This window comes from Monodelphis domestica, chromosome 7 (assembly GCF_027887165.1).
Source record: "Monodelphis domestica isolate mMonDom1 chromosome 7, mMonDom1.pri, whole genome shotgun sequence".
NCBI lineage: Eukaryota > Metazoa > Chordata > Mammalia > Didelphimorphia > Didelphidae > Monodelphis > Monodelphis domestica.
This window is the reverse complement of record NC_077233.1, coordinates 208,713,239-208,734,280: the sequence shown is the minus strand read 5'-3', so window position 1 is coordinate 208,734,280 and position 21,042 is coordinate 208,713,239. Positions and strand designations below refer to the sequence as shown.

General features: G+C 40.3%; 1 protein-coding gene across 1 annotated transcript; it reads right to left on the bottom strand.

The window, feature by feature from the left end:
• Positions 1–97: 97 nt before the first annotated feature.
• Positions 98–20,626, bottom strand: LOC100618736 (zinc finger protein 501-like). The gene is made up of 4 exons (XM_007498476.2): positions 20,555–20,626; positions 5,782–5,873; positions 4,617–4,743; positions 98–1,537 (listed from the first exon to the last, which is right to left on the bottom strand). The coding sequence occupies exons 2-4, from the start codon at positions 5,812–5,814 to the stop codon at positions 378–380; spliced, it is 1,320 nt and encodes a 439-aa protein (XP_007498538.1). The 5' UTR covers positions 5,815–5,873; positions 20,555–20,626; the 3' UTR covers positions 98–377.
• Between the last annotated feature and the right edge of the window lie 416 nt (positions 20,627–21,042).

Sequence of the window (21,042 nt, the reverse complement as noted above, 5' to 3'; positions counted from 1 at the left end):
ATCTAAGAATAAAAGAGCAAGCATTTCCATTGAATACACTCCTGAAATTTTCATTCTCTGTAGAATTAAGAGGGCAATATATCAGAAGGCTTTCCCATTTTGTCACCTAGATCAATCACCAATATAAAAGGTCTTTATTAAAGAGCCAATCTGCAAGTAGCACTAGACTTGAAGTTATATAAAATGTATTACAAAGTCATAATTCCTACTTGGAGAAATTCATAAATCTCCTCTGAAACCTAGTTCCACTGTGATACATTAGGATATAAGAGTCATATGTCTGCTAAAAGCTGTCCCACATTTATATTCATGGGGCTTTTAATCTGATCCACAGTAAAGACTGGGTTCCTACTAAAACCTTTCCCATACTCATTACATTAATAAACATTCTCTCCATTATGAATTCTCTGATGATGAATAAGGCCTGAGCTCTGAATAAAGGTTTTTCCACACTGATCACATGCATAGTATTTCTCTCCCCTATGAATTCTCTGGTGTTGAATAAGGTCTGATCTCCTCTTGAAAGCTTTCCTACATTCATTACATTCAAAAGGCTTCTCTCCAGTATGAATTCTCTGATGTTCAATAAGGACTGAGGTTCGACTGAAGGCTTTTCCACATACATTACATGTATAGGGTTTCTCTCCAGTATGAATTCTCTGATGAACAATAAGGTCAGATTTCCTGGTGAAGGCTCTTCCACATTCATTGCATTCATATGGTTTCTCCCCACTATGAATTCTCTGATGTTGAATAAGAACCGCAGTCTGACTGAAGGCTTTCCCACATTCACTACATTCATAGGGTTTCACACCAGTATGGATTCCCTGATGCTTAATAAGGCTTGAGTTCCTCATGAAGGCTTTCCCACATTCGTTACATTCATAAGGTTTCTCTCCACTATGAATTCTCTGATGTTTAATGAGGTCTGAAGTACTCCTAAAGGCTTTCCCACATTCTTTACATTCACAGGGTTTTAGTCCCCTGTGAATTTCCTGGTGTTTAGTTAGGTCTGAATTGCACCTAAAGGCTTTTCCACATTCATCACATTCATAGGGTTTTATCCCACCATGAATTCTCTGATGCTGGCTAAGGCCTGAACTCTGCCTGAAGGCTTTCCCACAAATGTTGCACTCATATGGTTTCTCTTCACTGTGAATTCTCTGATGTTGACTAAGACCTGAGCTTTGTCTAAAGGCTTTGCCACATTCACTACATTCATAGGGTTTCTCTTCACTATGAGTTCTCTGATGACGAATAAGGTCTGAACTCCTCATGAAACCTTTCCCACATTCATTACACTCATAGGGTTTTTCTCCCTTGTGAATTGGCTCATGTTGAATAAGGTGGGAGTCCCACCTGAAGGTAGTCCTACATTTATCAAATGTATAGAGTTCACTGCCAAGGGCTTCTCCAAAATCAGGTCCTTGAGGAAGAGCTACTGGGAATTCAGATGATAACTTCTCTCCTGATTCAGCATTGTCAGAAGCTTCCAGATTTGAAAGCGACTCCATGTTTTCAGTCTCAGATTCATCATCTAAAATGATAAAGAAAAAAACAAAAATGTTACCTACCCCTGGGAAAAAACCAGCCCAAATCAATTAAAAATTCCACAGTAGAAAATGAAGTGGTAAGAAGTACACAGATACTGTTCCAAAGGTCAGTTTGTCCCTTCTATCTGACTGTCATATTGGGATTTATGTATTACAGAAAGAGGTGACTTTACCTGAAGAGTAATGAATTGAGAAGTCTAAAAAAGGTGATATAAATGAGGGATCCCAATTGAAGATGATATGAAATGAGAGGTCAGAAATTTCCTTCCCTAGTAGGTAGGTGGTCTCAATTTTAGATGGAGGCCCAACACAAAGGCAGGGTATATCCTTGGAAGATAAAGGCAGGTCCATGGAAAAATCATGTATTACTGCCACCCCAAGAATGGAGGAAAATTGGCAGAAGTTGCAATAAGTTTAATAGCTGTTGCATATGATTTTTTTTGGCCCAACAACATAATTCAAAAGACTGGATATGTCAGTAGACATGTCTTAGTTTTAGTCTTAGCCATCAAAAGTCTAGGGCACAGGGCAGCTAGGTGGCTCAGTGGATTGAGAGCCAGGCCTAGAGATGGGAGATCCTGAGTTCAAATCTGACCTCAGATACTTCCTACTTGTGTGACCCTGGACAAGTCCCCTTAACCCCCATGGCCTAGCTCTTTCTGCTTTTCTACCTTGGTACCAATACACAGTATAGATTCAAAGACAGAAGGCAAGGGTTTTAAAAACAAAGTTTAGAGCAACCACATTTTGACCAGGCCATGATATACTATGAGGGCCTACAGCTGGACTATGACAGCAGAGTGGCCTCTACTCATCAGTCCCCAAAGAAGAAAAGTTTAAGTAGTACAGGAGCTCATAAGAGACCAAATTTCCCTTGAGTGGAAGTACTATACCAGCATGAAAGGATGATCAGGCCTGAGTTTAGGTGTTCTTCATATTTACAGCTGAAAGAGTATTTTGTGTCTTACTAAATAGCTGAAAAGTTTATGAGAGATCACAAGGTGGTTGATGACAGAAATACAAATTTGGTAATTCACAAGAAAGACTCTTTCTATAGATTGGTCGTGGTAAAGTTGAAACTACTAAAAACACAATACCAAGGGCCTGATATTGACTAAATGGCTCTACCATCTAAGGGCAAATTAGGGTCTTATGTTCAGTGTAAACAATGAGATGGGATGCTTTATGCCCTCAAAATTATGCCTGTGCCTCAAAAGGCAGTTCTGACTACCTGTAGTTCCTGCTCCTAAATCTTACAGCTTTTTCTTGTGAGAGAAGCCCTGGAGGCATAGGCAGTGGAAGATGGTTTGGAGCAATACAATGGATTGGCCAAGACCCTGAGAACAGACAAGCCTATCACTGAGGGCTGTCATTCTCTTGGCTGGAAGTTCTTTCAATACATAATTCGTGAATTTCTAAAAAAACATAGAGGTAAAAGTTTTAGAAACCAAATGGCATTATGTGACATTCATGTAGGCCACTCTGGGTCCAGAAGATCATCTTCCATGCATCACTTTTCTGTATTCAGATCATATGGTAGAATTCTATTTTGGGGGATCCACCTATAATTTATAATCTCAGGTCTAAGGGCAATGGTCAAAAGTCTTTTTGATCTCCTGAAGGAAACCTTCATGAGATCTAATGGTGGTTATTTGTTAGTAAGGAGTGATCCAGCCAATCAAGAAATGATTAAGGCTTCCTTACATAGGCTATGGGAATAATAAGGTTGGTATTCCATGAAAATACTTACATTGGTCTAGGTACCGAGAAGTTCCCCTACCTACCCAGTGAAAGAGTCAGAATAAGTGAGGCAGCTGCTTCTAGCCACAGGTAGAACCAAAGTTCACATCCTTCAGAGTTAAATGGCACTAGGAAGATAGCCAGGTCTGAACCCCTACAAGCTATCAATACAGCCAGAACTTAGCTACTATCTTGAGTGAGAGACCCCAGGAAGAAGTTCTAAAGTGATAAGATATTACTTTAAGATAGGATTGGAGGAGATACTGACAACACTCCCCCCATCTGCTTTCCTGGGGTGAAAGAGGGACAAGGCCCAAATTGGTACCCAAGCCAACAAACTAGAGGCTAGACTGGATCAGAGCCAGATTTTCTCAAAGATGCCAAAATTTGAGGTGTTCAGGCAGAATCAGAAAAGCCAAGGTCAGGACCAGGTGTGGAGAATTGGGAGGTCTAATACAATCTTAGGGGAGAGGGAAGTTTTAGTTTAGACCTATGATTTCACTAAAATTGGGAATTCTGGGCAAGAAATTCCACCAATTCAGACTGGCAACTGGCAGTAGCTTGTAGCTACTAAAAGATTAAGTGACATACCCTAGGGTCACACTCAGCCTGTGGTTTCTTTGGTCATTTTAGTTGCCCTTCTTTGTACTTTCTTAGTGTAGACAAATTTTTCTCAAGTTATAAGGACTTTTCTTAAGGCAAAATTTGATAAATTATTCCAAGAGATAAACTGGTTTGGTTCAAGGACAAAACAAATTTAAGCTGCCTAAAATAATTATGATTAAACACAAGCAAAGGGCTCTTTCCTCCTCCCACCTGACATCACAGACCCTATCTGGTGTCAGAGAGGTGTCAGATAGATTCTAAAGCAAGTGCTGTCCAGTTCCCTTCTCTCCCAACCCTTCTACCAATGCTCTTTTGCATCTCCTGGCCAGACATTGAACCCCTTTCCCCCAAACATTGGAAGCCTAGAATCAAGCCCACTTTCTCACCCTACCTCTCCAGGAAATTAGAAGAGTTTTATCTCTCCCAAGCACATGGCAAGTACTTCTTTATTTGTATCCACACAAATGACTTTTTTATTCTCTCACTCACTGAAGATAATTGAGAAACATTCCCTCATCCTGAGATGTTCACTTCATGGAGCATATACTATCACTTTTGCCACAAATGTAACAACTATTCCCACTGAATATCCAGAGAATGACTAATGGACTCCTGGTCCAAAGTCAAATTGGATTTCTCATGTTCATATCCTAATGAACAAATGGGAGAAAGAAATAGGGTTAGAAATTATGGAGTGGAACTGGGGAGAATCCTTACCCAATGAGATGTCATTCCTGTAGCTCTCCAACATCATATCCCTGTAGAGGGTTCTCTGAGTGGGGTCGGCTTGCCCCCACTCCTCTGGGGTGAGATACATGGCCATATCCTCAAACATCACCGACTCCTAAAACAACAGGGTCCTGCTGCCCTGGGGACAATTCCACCAGGCTGCCCCAGGATGGTGGGCAAAGTTGGCAGCAACAGAAAGATGGGGAAGGACATCTGCAGGAATCAAGGGTTTGGAGGTAGTGTAGAATTATCTATTAGATAGTTGGAAGGTATGGCCCTAAACCAAAATGGTGCAATGGAAGGAATATCTAACTAAAGGTTAGGAGACTTGAGTTCTAATACTGGCTCTCTTGCCAACCTGTTGAAAGACATCAAACAAACCAGCATCTTGCCTGGAAATCAGTTTCCCATCTGAAATCACAGGACTTCAGAGTTATACAGAGCTTCAGCTACCAAGGCCAAATGGTGTGGTAGATAGAGAACAAATCTCAGAGTCAAGAAAATGTAGGTTCAAGGCATATACTGGCTTATGTGACACTAAACAAGCAACATAAATCTGAGTGCCCCTAGACAATTTTCTAAGACTCTGAGTGGCTAATCTGCACTGGTAGAGTTTCCTTATCAGGAATTATAAATACCAAAGAAATTACAGACTCTGCCAAAAAAATAAAAAGGGATGGAGGGGTTCCTTAGAAATCATCCAGCCACAGGCTAACAGCAATCAGAACTAGACAGGACCTCAGAGATCATCTAATCCAAATGATTATATCACACAGGTATTAAGAGGCAGGATTTGAACTTACATTTTCGGAAATCAGATCCCATGTTCTTCTCATTACAATATATTGCCTCCAATGGCCTCATTTTATAGAGGAGGGACCTGAGACCCAGAGAAAAGGTAACTTCCTTAAGGCTGTGCCATTAATTCGTAAGTCAGAATCAGAACCCAAATGTCCTAATGCAATTCACTGGTTTTACCCATGTCTATAAAATAGGGTAAATCTTATCTGTAACCATCAACCAAAGAATGGGTCTGGCCTCTTTAGGAAGGAGCTAGAACTCAGGTCCCTGGTGAGGATACTGCTAGACAAGGATGCTGAGGGACGGAATAGAGGTCACAGTAAGGCAACAAGGGAGAAGGACCACAACTTACCTGAGACTTGGTTGTCAAAGGTCCTGCTGCCATCACCTGGTCTCCTGAATTCCCCTTGAGGAGAAGTGTGGGAACCTTGGGTGTTGAGGGAGCTAAGGGGTGAGAAAGGCTCCTTGAGTAAGAATTTACTCCCAATAAATATAATAATAAAATAATCACCCAACAGTTTATTAAGTATTCACAGTAGATGTGCCATTCTTCTATATTTTTTAAGAACACATGATTTGGGTGTGGCCTACAGTTCATCTCATCCACAAATATAGAGAAAGAAGAACCAGGATTTCTTAATAGGGGAATTACCAAAGGGGCCAATGGTGAGGTATAAGAAGTTGGAGTCTATGAGCAAAAGCTCAAAATTATAGGCAGGAATGGCCTTTTCTTTCTCAGTACCCCACCACCAATTACAGATAGACATTTTCTTGGCCTCCAGTTTTTCTCTGTACAACATTTTCCTTGGTGATCCTGTCCTGAGTATTTAACTAGTAAGTCTATGCTAAGGAGAGTCAAATCTGTATTGTTGATCCCCAAATTTCAATAAAGGGCCAAAAGGGGTATTTCAGAATACCTGCAGGCCATATTTACTTGTTTGTCTTCTCTCACTTCAAACCCAACCCAAAATGAGTTTCCCTTACCACTTCTAATTCAAATCAGTGGCATCACCCTTTATCCCAGTAACTCAAACTTAAAAACTCAGCCTTGTCTCTAATTATTGCCTCAAATGTATCCATTTTATCTAATTTGTCAGTCATCAAGTCAGTCCTTCTTTGAAATACGCCCAGCCAAACTATAACTCCCTGGTAGGCATAAACTATTTCTTACATTCTGCTAAATCCCCCTCAGTGCCTACCAGTGTTACATTTAAAAGTCTATAAATCAGATCTTTGCTGAACAAACAAATGAATAAATGAAGTACTGGGCTGTGATTCATAGACTTCGAGGAGCACTGTTCCTTCAACATGTTGTGTCTCAAGTGATGAAGATCTGAGAGAAGGAAAGCCAGGAGATGAGTCCGATCCTTGGAAGGCTGCTATTTCCTCATTTTAGCATGAATCTATAGAGAAACCAGGGTGGGAAACTAAGCAACCTTTTTTAAAAACATAAAATGTTTGATGTTAAGATGGTGAAAATATTTTGTTTGAATTTTTTTTTCTTTAAAGATTTAAGGATAAGGGGCAGTTAGGTAGCTCAGTGGATAGAAAAATAGGCCTGGAGACAGAAGAGCCTAGGTTCAAATCTGGCCTCAGATACTTCCTAGCTGTGTGACCCTGGGCAAGTCATTTATCCCTAATTGCCTAGCCTTTGCCACTCTTCTGCCTTGGAAAGGATACTTAGAGCTGATTGTAAAAAGAAGATTTTGAAAAATAAAAGACTTAAGTATGTTTATAATTTAAATATGTTAAAGAGCAAAGAATTTTTAAAAAGCAAATACATGTTAAAAAGCAAATGGAATTAAATTCAGTTCAACTGAATAAATCTCTATTAAGCATCTATTAGAATCAAGGAATTATGTTGGATATTAGGGGAGAACCAAAGAAAAATAAAAACAGTCTCTATGCTCAGGATGTTTTAATCTTGTAGAGAGAAGAGATGAACAAGGCAAACCAATACAAATGAGAAGCATTTAAGAAGTATTTTAAGTTCTGAGAGTTTAGACAAATAGAAAGATACTTTACAGAAGTATCTGTCTTGGAAAGACAGGAAAGGCTTCTTGGAGGAAATACTTGACATTTCAGCCATGCCTCGAAAGAGCTTAGTTTTTTCAATAGGTGGGATTGGTGAGGAAGAGAGAGGAAGTATTCTAAGCACAGATGATATACATAAAGGCAAAAAAGCAAGCACACATGGAACGAGTGTGGAGAATGTTGATACATGTTTGGCTAGAGCACAGAATCGGTAAGAGGGTGGAGTATGAAGAAAAGGTGATGAGGTAGTTTAAGTCAGACTGTAAGAACGCTAAGCTAAGGGATTTTATTTGGTAGGGACTGGGAAAAGATGGGAGGAAAGGCAATAAGGTAGGAGGCTATTACAATAGTCTTATTAGCAAAGTTGGGTGTATGTCTGTATGTAACTGTATGTATGTTGTATGTATGTATGTAAATATGTCTGTATGTAACTGCAAGGAGCAGCCTCACACTACCAACAAAGAGCCTCAGTAGTGCCCAATGGGATTGTGCAAAGCCATGAAAGCAAGCAGAGACCTCTTACCCCCTACTAAGGGGAGCCAGTGGAGAGTGAGAGGCAGAAGATACAAAGGAGAGATGACTTACAAAGGGCCTGGAGAAGGCAGAAGGGAATGGGATAAAGGGCACAGGTAATGAGGTGACTTTGGGAAGGAGGGGGAACATAGGCAAGGACCTCAAAAGGTTTTAAGATATGGACAAGAGAGGCACTAAAAAAATGCTTGTTGAATTTCCTTGTCACATGGTTTGATGGGGATGTGATTGGGGATGTAGATTCTAAATGATCACTCTATTGCAAATATTAATAATATGGAAATGGGTCTTGATCAATGATACATGTAAAACCCAGTGGAATTGCGTATTGACTAGAGGAGGGGGGTGAGAAGAGGGGAGGGAAAGAACACAAGTCTTGTAACCATGGAAAAATATTCTAAATTAATTTTTAAAAAATAAATAAAATAAAATACTTGTTGAAGTAAGTGTTGAGTTGAGGGAATAGTATCAGATCAAGTCATCTGCTAAGAGTATATGGGGATTGGTGGGCAGTTGGACAGAGGATAGGAGGGAGTCTGGCATAACCTCTCTGGGAAATATGATCAAGTGTAAAGAGGATATAAATAAAAGGGTTGCTATACAGCAAGGACAGTCCAACTAAAGGGAGGTAGCATCAATTTGTATTCATTCAGTCACTTTTTGAAGACCTCCCAAGGTAGTACATTCCACTTTGGAACACTGTAATTGTTCATTTTTCCTTATATTTGATCTAAAATATGCCTCTCTGAGACTTCTCTCCATTGTCTCCTGGGATTAGTCAAAACAAATCTAGTCCCTTTTTTCCTTATGAGAATCCTCCAAATATGTAAGGACACAACCCTCCACTTCCATTCACATCCCCTCTAAGTCTTCTCTGCTCCCAGCTCAATATCCATAGTCCCTTCAACCAATCCTTGACATAACCTCTCGCTCAGGTTACTACCATATTGTGTTTTAGCTGTGTGGTGCCAAAACTGAACATCATACATCAGAGAAGTGATCATTTCTAAGCACTCTGCCCTGATGGAAAGCATCGCTTCTCTGACTCTGTTTCCATATGGGAGGAATTGGACTAGATAATCTCCAAGGTGTCTTCTAGGGACAAATGTTAGGATCTGAAGAACTGACTCACTTGGATCACTCACTGTTTTTATTAGTGTAAACTAAGAACGCATCAGCTTTCTTGGCTATCAAGCCACTCACGAGGTGTTTGCATTTCATTTAAACTCCAAGGTACTTTTTACACAAATTCCCCCATTTACATTTGCCCCATCCTGTACTTCCATAGTAGCTTCTTAATTAAAAAAAAAAAGAAAAAACCTTAAGCAAAGTACTCCTATTAAATTTCATCCTCCTACATGCAGTCCAACACTCTTAACTTGTCAAAATCTTTTTAAAATGCTGAATGTCATCAGTGAGTTAGCTAGCCCTCCCATCTGTAAATGTAATAATAAGCACACATATCTAAATAAGACAGCTCAGTCAGTGGAAAAGGACTGGATTTAAGGGTCAAAGGACCTGGGACAGAATCAAACAGACCTGATTCTATCATTTAAGGCCTTTATGACCATGAGCAGGAGATAGCCCCTCTCTGGACCTCCTCCCTTCTCTGTTTTTAAAATGAAATGACTGACAGGCAGCTAAGTAGCACAATGGATAAGGCCTGGAATGAGGACCTGGGTTCAAAGCTAGCCTCAGACTCCTAGCTGTATGACCCTGGGCAAGCCAACTTAACCCCAATTGCCTAGCCCTTCCCTCTCTTTTACCTTAAAACTGATACTAAATTAGAAGGTAAGGATTTTTTCTAATGAGGTAACTGAACTAGATGATCACAAAGCTTCCTTCCAACTCCAAATTCTATGGAGACCCAGTCAGTAAAGCCTTATATCTCTTTCCAGAAATATTTTCTAGCTTAAATGAATGAAATAGATGGGAGAGAGAAGGTCAGGTACCAGCATCCAATAGGGCAAAGAATTAGCAGGAGGAACCCTGAAGTACTACCTCACACTCGTCAAATTGGCCAATATGACAGTAAAGGAAAATTATAAATGTTGGAAGGGAATGTGGCAAAATTGGGATACTAATGCATTGTTGGTGGAGTTGTGAATTGATCCAACCATTTGGGAGGGCAATTTGGAACTATGACCAAAAGGCTATAAAACTGCATGCCCTTTGACACTGTAATACCACTACTAGGTCTGTATTGTATCCCAAAGAGATCCAAAATAAGGGGAAATGTCCTACCTATACAAAACTTATTTATAGCACATACATTTATATCTTTTTGTGAAAGCAAAGAATTGGAAACTGAGGGAATGTCTATCAGTTGGGGAATGGCTGAACAAATTGTGGTACATAATGATGATGGAATACTATGGTGCTATAAGAAATGATGAACAGGGTGATGGCAGAAAAAGATGCACTAATGCAGAGTGAAATAAGCAGAACCAGGAGAACATTGTACACCATAACAGCAATATTATATGATGATCAACCATGAAAGACTTTGCTACCCTCAATGATACAACGATCCAGGACAATTCTGAAGGACTTATGACAAAGAATGCTATCCACCTCCAGAGAAAGAATTACTGGAGTCAGAAGGCAGATCAAAGCATACTATCTTTCACCCTAGTTAGTGTTTTTATTTTGGGGTTTTGGTTATATACGAGCATTCTCTTACAACAATGAACAATATGGAAATAGGTTTTGCATAATAATACATGTATAATCCTGATCAAATTGCTTACCATCTCCAGGAGGGGGAAAGGAAGGGAGGGAGAGAGACAACTTGGATCTTATAACTTCAGAAAACTTGTGTGGAAAATTGTCATTACATGTGATTGGAAAAATAAATTATTTTTAATTTTTTTTATTTTAGAAAAAAGAAGAAAAGAAGGAACCCCAAATAACTAAAGGAATGAGAAATTCTGGTGTCTTGGTGAATATCATTAAAGAAATAACTATTAATAACACTCCTTAGAGAAGCAAAGCCATTGAAGAACAGGGTGGTTGACTAGTAGAATTAGGAAGAATATGTGTCCTGAGTATGAGAAAGATTAAAATCAAGTTCAGTGGAAAGGAATAAGCACTGGAGTCAGTACAGAAAAACTGAGTAACATTAACTACCACAAAGTCTTGTACATAATAATAAGCCCAAACTGCAGTGGCCCGGCGAGTCAAGAACGAGTTCTAGCCTTAGCTCTCATATAAACTTTCTGAGTGGGGGGTATGTCACTTGAGCTCTTGCAAAGTCAGTTATCTTCTGTTTGAGATGCCTGTGGTATATCCATGTGGATGGTAATACAAACAGCTGGTGGTGCAAAACTGAAGCATGGAAAGAAACTAGCACCAGATATATAGACTTAGGATATATAGACTCTGCATAGTCTATATTTGAATCCATGAGAACTGATGAGTTCACTTAAAAGGGTATAGAGGGGAAAAAAGGAATCAGATCAGAGTTTTGGGGAACACCCATTTCAGAAGAACACTGATAATCTAGAATTAAAAAAGACTAAGAAGGAAGTTAAACAGGTTGGGGAAAAACCAGGAAAGACTAGCATCATGAAAACCAAGGAAGAAGGAGAAGATTTGAGCACATCTATAAATAACAGAGAAGAAAATAAAGAAATACATAAGATGAAGATGTTAAGTGCCTACCAACTGAAGGGACACCGAGGAAAAAAATAAAAGGGTCTCTGCCTTTCAGTCTTATAAACAATTGGAGAATATCATACATGCAAGATAAGAAAATGCAGGGTAATTTGAGGAAGAAGGGAGCACTTACAAGGTAAGGGAAGGACTGGAGTGGAGCCTAGGGAAATCAAAAAAGACTTTATAGACAACTCCTAAGCCAAGTCTTGAAGACAGAAAAGACTTCTGAGAGGCAAGGATGAGGAGGCGACATGTTTAAGGCAAGAGGAATGGCTTGCAAAATACAGAGAACATTGTCAAGGGCCTACGAAACAGTGAGGAGATTAATCTGTATGGAATGTAGAATTTATGAAGAGGAATAATATGAGAAAAGGCAGGAAAGATAGGACAAAGAGAGACTTGAATCTCTGAGAGATCTGTATGCCAGGCTGAGGAGATGGTATTTTATGGAAAAGGAATCTGCGTAGGTTTTTGGGAAGGGAAGTAAAATGGCCAATGGATGGTAAGAAAGCAAGTTAAGATTAGTCTTTCTAAATATCTAACAATGAAAGGCATAGGAGAGAAAGAACAACAGCTTAGGGAAACTGGACAGAGCCAGTAGAGAAACAGAATATGCAGGAAAATATATAGGTAAAGAAGGTACTAGAAGGAGCCAGGTCCTAAAATAAACTGGAAAAGATAGAGCCAGGGCAAATTGGAAGGGTTCACCATCAAACAAAATGCATTAAGCCCTTTATCCCAGGACCTTGATCTGCATCATTGTCAGCAGGGCAGGGGTCTTGTCCCATCTTGTTCTTTCCCTACCCTTCAAACACTGGGTTCTCAGACATTAGTGGGGGATCCAACAGATTCAGACGGGAGGGAGGAGATTGTGGATGGTTGGGTCCTTCTGCTAGTTTAAACATTCAAACTATTTCTCAGCACAGGGTTATTCCCTGATATACTATTTGTTTTCTTCTAAAGGCCTAAAGATTGTTCTCCTTTCTTTCCTTTCCAGTACTACCCACTGTAGTTTGAGACCAGGGTTTCTATTCCTTCCTAGTACACTGGAAATAATGCAGTCTTAGTTTTTTATTTCTGATCCTTCTATTCCCAAAGTAAATACACAGCCCCTTTGATATTTCAAAAGGATTTTTACAGGCAGCAATAAACATTCTTTACTATGCTTTCACCTTCTTTCTTTCTTTTTTTTTTAAGTTAGGCCCAGCAGAAAAGGGCAAAATAGAAAACAGATGATAATGGAGGTTCTTTGTTCCTGGGAGGGTTTTCATATTCCAAAGTGTATGTATATGTAAACCAGGCACTGCTGAGTTCAATGAAAATATTTATGGCAATGCTCCAGAAGACCACAAGATGGGGCTGTTCCCACTGGGAAGTAACAACTGTGGCCTTTCAAATGAGAACTTGGTTTCAGGACATTGTCTCAGGCTCCTCTAGTTATTATTCCTTGACTGCCTTCTCCTTTTCCTCTTGCATTCTAAATGTGAACCTAATCCAAGGTTTAGTCTTCAGCTTTCTTTTCTTCTCCCTCTATGCTGTATTTCCATGAGATGTCATCCATTTCCACAGCATCATAACAACTGCCCAATTGCCATCCCAAACCCTACTATTCAACAAGCATTTATTAAATTTCTACCATGTAAGGGGCCAGGCCTAGAGACAGGAGATCCTGGTTTGAAATCTGACCTTGGACCCAATTGTGCAGCCCTGGCCAATTTTCTGTCTTAGAATACTAAGACAGATGGTAAGAGTTTAAAAAAAAATCTACCACTGCTATGTAGCCAAGATCCAAAGACAAATTTAAAACGCTATTAACTCAGCAGCTTATATTCTACTGGGAGGCATACCACATAAGAGATAAATAGAGAACATTACCTAGGATATACTGATGAAGGTATTTACCAAGTGCCTAACAAGTATGAAGTATTATTCTAGATACTAGAGATATAAAGACCAAAAAAAGTAACTGGGGAGATCAGGAAATGTCCCAGGTTTTTCTTTGAAGGAAGTCAAGGATTCCAAAGGACAAAGATAAGGAGGGAGAGCATTCCAGACTTGGGGCACAGCCCATAAGTGCACAGAGGAAAGAGATGGAATGCCCAGCTCTGGGAATAGCAAGTAGGCCAATCTGGTGGGAGACACAGAAGGGCAAGGGGAGAGACAGGAAATAAATATGAGAAATAAATCAGAGCCAAACTGTGAAGGGCTTTAAATGTCATGCATAGGAGTTTGAATCCTGCGCTAGAGTAGGGCACAGAAGGGAAAAGCAAGTAGGTAGAGCTGCGACAGAGGCTAGAGACTTCCCAGAGAAGATTCCCGGGGCTGAGTTGTCACTAAGCTGGCTGGCTGCCTGGGAACATGCATCAGGGGATGCGGCCACAAATACCTAAACTAAAGAACTGCTGATTTTACAGTCTCAGTCGGATTTCGATGGTTTGTAGGCTATTCAATCAAGGGAGATTACAGGAGAGGCCGGGCACAACTGCAGTCAGGCCCGCTGACTGTGTAACCTCATAGACCACTTTAGATAGCACTCTACCACCCTTCTGGAACAGCATCAGAGGAGCTGGGATACTTGTGTTCCTGAAGGGCCCAGTACGCTTCCATGCCTCTGATATCTGAGAGTCAGGTGCCAAGAGAAAGGAGCTGAGATGACAACGTATAGCCTATCTCAGGGAATACTGAGCCCAGAAGATCCTCTCTGAGGCAGTTGCTCCCCCGCCCTACATCAGGTACATCAGGGCATTTACTGTTAGGTGGAAAATTTCAATCATTATAAGTAGTAGGCCACTGGAAGTAAGTCAGAGGTTCAATACAACCAAGCCCTGAATATGACAACTATCTGGGACTGGTTTACCCTTTTCTCTCATAGCTGACCTTCTAGACCAACTCACCCAGATTATAATTTGTCAATATGAACTCAAGAATTATGTGTGAACCACAGCGTGCTGAAGTAAAAATAGCCATCCAGACCAAATAGAGGTGTCTTAAGGACATAATCTATACCTCCCTTCAAGTTTTAAACACTCCTGCAGACTTCCAGAGGCTAACCAATTCCAGCATTCAAGATCTACTACTGAGCTGCAAGCTGGTGGTCTACCTTAGTTATTCCTGGGATCCCAACCAACACATGTAGTTAAGTCTGAGCCATTCTTTTCTTTCTTTTTAAACCTTTATCTTCTGTCTCAGAATGGATCCCAAGTATCAATTCAGGGCTGGGCACTGGGGGTTAAGTGACTTGCCCAGTCACATTGGTAGGAAGTATCTATGACCAGATTTGAACCCAGCAAGTCTGAATTATTCTCTCTTCTTTTTTAAACCCTTACCTTCCTTCTTAAAATCAATAGTGTGTATTGGTTCTAAGACAGAAGAGCAGTAAGATTTTGATCTAAGACCTCCCATCTCTAGGCCTGACTCGATCCACTGAGCCAACCAGTTGCCCCCAGGTCTGAATCATTCTTGATCTTGATCACCTGTGCCAAGAGCTTTAAACGTGCCAGCTGGAATGAGAGTATTGTTCCTAGGCCATATTATAGGGAATCAAGAAATGAGGATGAAATCATGCCAGGTAAACAGTAAGCAAAGACCCATAATGCCCAAAGCCTGATTTGCTTATTATTAGGTTTTCCACCTTAAAGTGCCTTCATCAACATCCTCAATCTCCAATGGGAGAGTGACAATTTAGAACACCAATAAAGTAGTTCCATTCTGTCTCTATATTTATCCAGACTCCCACCTTCCTTTTTTAATAGAGATCAATGCTCTCAAAGGACAAGCCTTCTCTGACCTACCTATTCTCAAAAGTTACCACTAGCTAAAAAAGAACTCTGCCATCTTTGTCAGAGATTCTTAAGTCTGGGTCCATGAACTCCTTTTTTTAATATTTTGAGAACTGTATTTCAATATTATTGGTTTCATTTGGAATTCTATGTATTTTATTTTATACATTTTAAACATCTTATTCTGAGGTATATCCATAGGCTTCCCCAGCCTGCCAAAGGAATTCAAGACACAAAAAAGTAAAAGGGCATTCCATGAACCAAACCAAAATAAAGGCATGCATGTCAACTCAGTAGTCTAGCATCTATCCCATAATTATGAATATAAAAAATATAGGGGGGGGGGCAGCTGGGTGGTTCAATGGATTGAGAGTCAAGTCTAGAGATGGGAGGTCCCAGGTTCAAATCTGGCCTCAGACACTTCTTATCTGTATGACCCTGGGCAAGTCACTTAACCCCCTTACCACTCTTCTACCTTGGAACCAATACACAGTATTGATTCTAAGGCACAAGGTAAGGGTTTTAAATATACCTTTACACTACCCACAAGATACATGGGCAATCTTCTACAAACTTGCAGTTTTTCCATTTCCTATCTCTCAGTGCATAGCAACCAACATGCAAACAAAATAAAAATATGGGTATGCCATCAACCAGCCAGCATCGTACCTGCTTCTGGAGGTGAAGGAACTTCACACTAACCTAAATTTGGCCCAGCATGTTGAACGTGTCTGTTAATAATAAGTCCAAGTGGCTTAAACCCAATCACAGCAGTCTATACCCTGAACTGAGTCTGTATCATAAGGATATCACCACCCACAAAAGAGTCACGGTTGTACAAATAACTATAAAAGAAGACAGTATGGGATAATAGCCAGAAAAGAGGTACAAAGTCACAGAGGACTTCAAGAGAGAAAGATCACTTCTAGCAGTAAGAAGTTGGTATTTGAGCTATGCTTTAGAAGGCAAGTAGAATTTCAAGATGTGATGGTGAATAGGTGGAAAGAATAGTATAAGTAAAGGAATGGAAATGAAAGATGAAAAAGTTCAGATATATTCAGAGAGAGGCAAGCAATCAAGTTTGGCTTGAAGATGGAATTTCTCCAGGAGAGGGCTGGCATCTAAGAACAAAAAGGAGCCAGCCTCAGGGCCAGATTAAGAAGTTTGGACTTGACTCAGTAAGCAATGGGAAGCCTAAGAAAAATGTATGGCAATAGTATAGAGGATGAATTAGAAGGTAGGCTGAGCCTAGGCATGAAGATCAGTGATGAAAATATTACAAAAGTCTAGGCATGAGGAGTGTGTGATGATACTAAAGAGAGTCAAGTGCCAAAAACTGTAGGAAAAACAAAACAAAACAGGATTTGGTGACTTGCAGGATGTATGAGGCAAAGGAATGAATGAATGGAATCAAAAATGATTTCGATATTTTGATCAACAGTGAAAGGTAGTGCCATTAACAAACAGGGTGTCAAGAAGGACATTCTCATCTTACTTCTACCACTCTCTCTCCACCAGTTTAATAAGAGTTTTAATTTGTGTTAAATGATTTTCATATACTGGGAGGCCAAGGTGGGATCTTTAAAGTGCTTCCTTCCAACTGTCAAATCTGAGCTTTGCTGTTTGGGGCAGAAGTCCATTTTGTTACATAGGAGATTTGTTCCCAGAGGACCTGGTTCCTGAGTGTATATTATAGAAATTTAGCCCTGGGAGGGACAAATATTAGCTGTCACTTATTTCAGGAAGGCAAAAGAAAAATGCTCTCAACTTTTACTATTATGCCCCCTTCCCTCCTTATTTTCTTTCCTCATTCCAATTTTTCTTCCCTTTTTATAGTCTCAAGTTAAGCATATACATTTTCATGGCAGATACTTGCCTCAACCCCCCACCCACCCACCCCCAGGTTTTTTTGTGTGTTACTCAAAACATATAAATAATAGGGATGAGGTGTTTCAGTGGATAGTGCTAGGCTCTAATTGGAAAGCCCTGGGTTCAGATCTGAACCTAATCTTCCAGGCTATGACCCTGGGTAAGTCACTTAATTTCATTTGCTTAGCCCTTGCCTTTCTGTCTTAAAGTTATCACTAGGGCAGAAAGGGTTAGGTTTTAAGTATAATACAAATATAGCCCATCTAAAAGCAAAATAAATATGCAAAATTTAAACTTTCCAAACAGATAAACTGGGAGATAATCCTTTTTATTTAAAAAGGATCCATACTTGGGTTCTCTAGGTAGGGAACTCAATTACTAAATTTAAAAGTTTCTGATCAACAAAACTGAATTTTACACTGAAACTGGATTTTTATGTTCCTGGAACATATTTCTTATGTAGTTCAAGGACCTGTACTCACAAGACTGCTTGTTTTGTGAATGAGTACTTCTTGGACTGAGAAAGGGATACGGAGATTTTAAATATCCCTCCCAGAACAAAAGGCAAATCCTGAACCTGTTTTGGTGGTCAAGAAAGGGAAAAGGGAATAGCATAGTAAGAGTACAAAGAGTACTGCATCTGGAATTAGGAAAAATGTTCAAATCCCATGACCAGCTTTTACTATCAAATTGTTATGGAAATCAAATAGAAAATCTCTAGAGAAATCTAAGCTGCTAGTATTACTTACTGCTGTTGAGAGAGTCTTGGTAAGCTAGGGGAGTTATGGAGGTTTTGTCTAGGAAAGATGTTTAGAGGGGGAAATTATTAGGCACAGGCTTTCTTAAATCTGAAAGGACAAAGATCTGGTCTGATCCTCTTTCTTTGTATTTTTAATTCATTTTTATTTAATTCATTTTGAATATTCTTCCATGGTTATAATTCATGTTCTTTCCCTCCCGTTCTCCATTCTCCCTCCCCACTCCCAGAGCCAATGGGCAATTCCACTGGGTTTTACATAGTATCATTGCTGATCTTATTATATAGGTACTACCACCTCATTAAGTCCTTTCTATACTGAATTACTCTTATCTCCATGGGTTTCTTACTCCATCTAGGAAAGTCAAACTACAAAGGGTAAAGTTTAAGAAAAAGCAAAAAGATCTGGAATCTCATCCCAGGATTCCACCATCTACTAGATATTTTGGCAAGACACTTAAACTGTTTGGGCCTCATTTAGGTGATGGGGCTGAATGATCATTGCTGCAGGTGATAAGGGAATAAGGGCTCTGCAGGAGATTCATTCTAGCCTATTAAAGTTTCTAGACTATTAAAGAGAATGGCAGGATTGGCTCTGAAGAGGGCTACCATCATGAGGCCAAGGAAGCCCAGTGTTTGCTTCTAGCCAATCCCCATCTCTGGGTGAGTGGTCTCTAGGCTGCAGCAGCTATAGGGAAAACTTCAAATGGCCCTTTGTTTAGCACCTCTCTAATACATTTATCTATCATTATTCATCATATTTATGTATGTCCTATCTCCCAGTTCAAATAAACAATTATTAAGCACCTACTATATGGAGGGCACTATGTTGGGCACTGGAAATAACAAGGATGAAAAAAATGACAAAGTACCTGCCCTGAAGGAGATTCCAATCCAACCTCCTGCAGGTTAGGGGAGAACAACACATACACAAATAATATATAATACAAGGTATAACAAACACAAAGGAGAGATGCAGACCAGGTGTTCCAAGAAAATCTGAGGAGAAAACACTGGGGCAAATGAGAGCAAGTCCTAAAGGCAGGGGCCTTGACTTATCTAAACTGTTTCTTCGAAGCAGTGTTTGCTACACACAAAGGGTTTAATAAATGTTTATTGGTTTGGGATTTTTAAGTGTCCCAGCTCTCTCGCTTGAACAAGTCATTTCTACCTCTCCAGGTCTCAGTCTCCCTATCTATAAAAAGAGGGAGTTGGATGAGATGATGTCTAAGGTCCTTCCTACCTCTAACATTCTAGAACGCAGAACTGAACAAAATTGTGCTGAAAGTCACCAGGAAGAGAAGACACTAAATGAATGAGAATCACCCACAAGGCCAAATTATTAAAAAAAAAAATGTGAAGAACCCAAAGGGATACGAAAAGATAAAGGGAACAATGAATTTTTAAAAATACACTGATATTCAGAGGGAAAAAAAAAACACATGTCAAAGCAAGAAACTACATTATGGGTCATCCCATTCTGTATGACAGGAGCAGCTACAGGATACAGGGGATAGAATGCAGGACTTGGAGAGTTCTGGAAGCCTTGTTATCAAATCCTACTTCAGACACTTTGTAGCTGTGTGACCATAGGCAAATCCCTTAAACTTTGGTCGGTTTCCTCACCAGGAAAATGGGGGATAATAACAGCATCTATCTACCAACATATTACACACATGAACATACTACATATATGCTAGATTTTATTATCTCCTCCAACACCATCATTTTACAAAAAACTAAAACCATGGTAAGGGGAAAGATTATCCAAGGAAATGATCCCAGTTCTTGGCAAGACCAGGGCTAACAGGCCGGCCTCCTCCCACTAGTCTTGAGCACTGAAAGGAGTAATTAATAACGGGCAACGTGAGATGGGAGGGTTGAGGGAATGAAAAGTATGTGGTTGTTTTATTTTCCATTGCAAGTAGTTTTCAACACGTGAAACTAAAAAAAATTTTTTAATGTTAAAAATAAATAATAATATTATTTATTATTATATTGTTATATTATCATTATTAACAAGTGATTTAAGGATTAAAAAAATAAATTTTCCACTGATTTGCCAGTGATTGTTAGGATTTTTTTTGGAGAAAGGGGGGGAAAAGCAGAGGACTAACCTCTGAAACGTTAATTCTGCACCCGGTCCAAACAAATAATAACATTAAATGGTATTTCCAAATTAACATTAAATACACAGAAACAACTTCAACCCCACTCTAGTCCCCGCGGGTTTAGATCCTGAAGACGATTCGGCGGCCCGAGGCTAGGGAGTCCTGAGTTCTAGTTCAGGCCTCAGTTTCCCTCTCTGTACAATGGGCGGCGTAGACAGTCGGTGTGTCCGGGTCAGTTCGGTGTAAAACAGAAAAGTAGGCATAAGACCGGCTGCCCTGGGAGAGAAGGACCGGTCGAGCGGCTAGCGGGGAGCCGGGACACCTGGGTCCAGGCCACAGGCGGCCCCGCCCCGCCCCCGTCTTCCCTCCCAGCCGCTTTACACTCACCCGAGCCCGGAGAGGACCATGGCGCTGGCCGCCGCCGGAAGTGAGGCCCAGGCAACGCCGTCGCCGAAAGCAGGCGAGGCGTGCGTGCGTGTGGCGCTTCCTCCCCGCGGGGCACTTTCCCGGCCACTCTAGATGCTGTGGAGGTCTCCCCATCTCGGTAGTTCTCTGAATCCCTAGTGCTCTTAAGGTCTTGGAGGGTCCCCAAGGCAGAGAAAATGTGGGAGAGAGAAGCTGGGAAGCTGGGAGAGAGACTCGACCTAGGGTTAAAAGAGATGTTAGAGGCCATCTTAAGGCAGCCCCTTCATTTGTAGATTAGAAACTTGAGACTGGAGATACTGAGTGGCTTGTGCCTTCCCTATAGTTTTTTGAGGGCTAGCAGTGTTGGGTTCTTGTCTTTGTATTAATAATAGTGCAGTCAATAGTAGTCGCTTAACAAATGCTTTTACAATTGGATTTATTTAAGAATGGGAGGATCAGGGAAGTGGAAG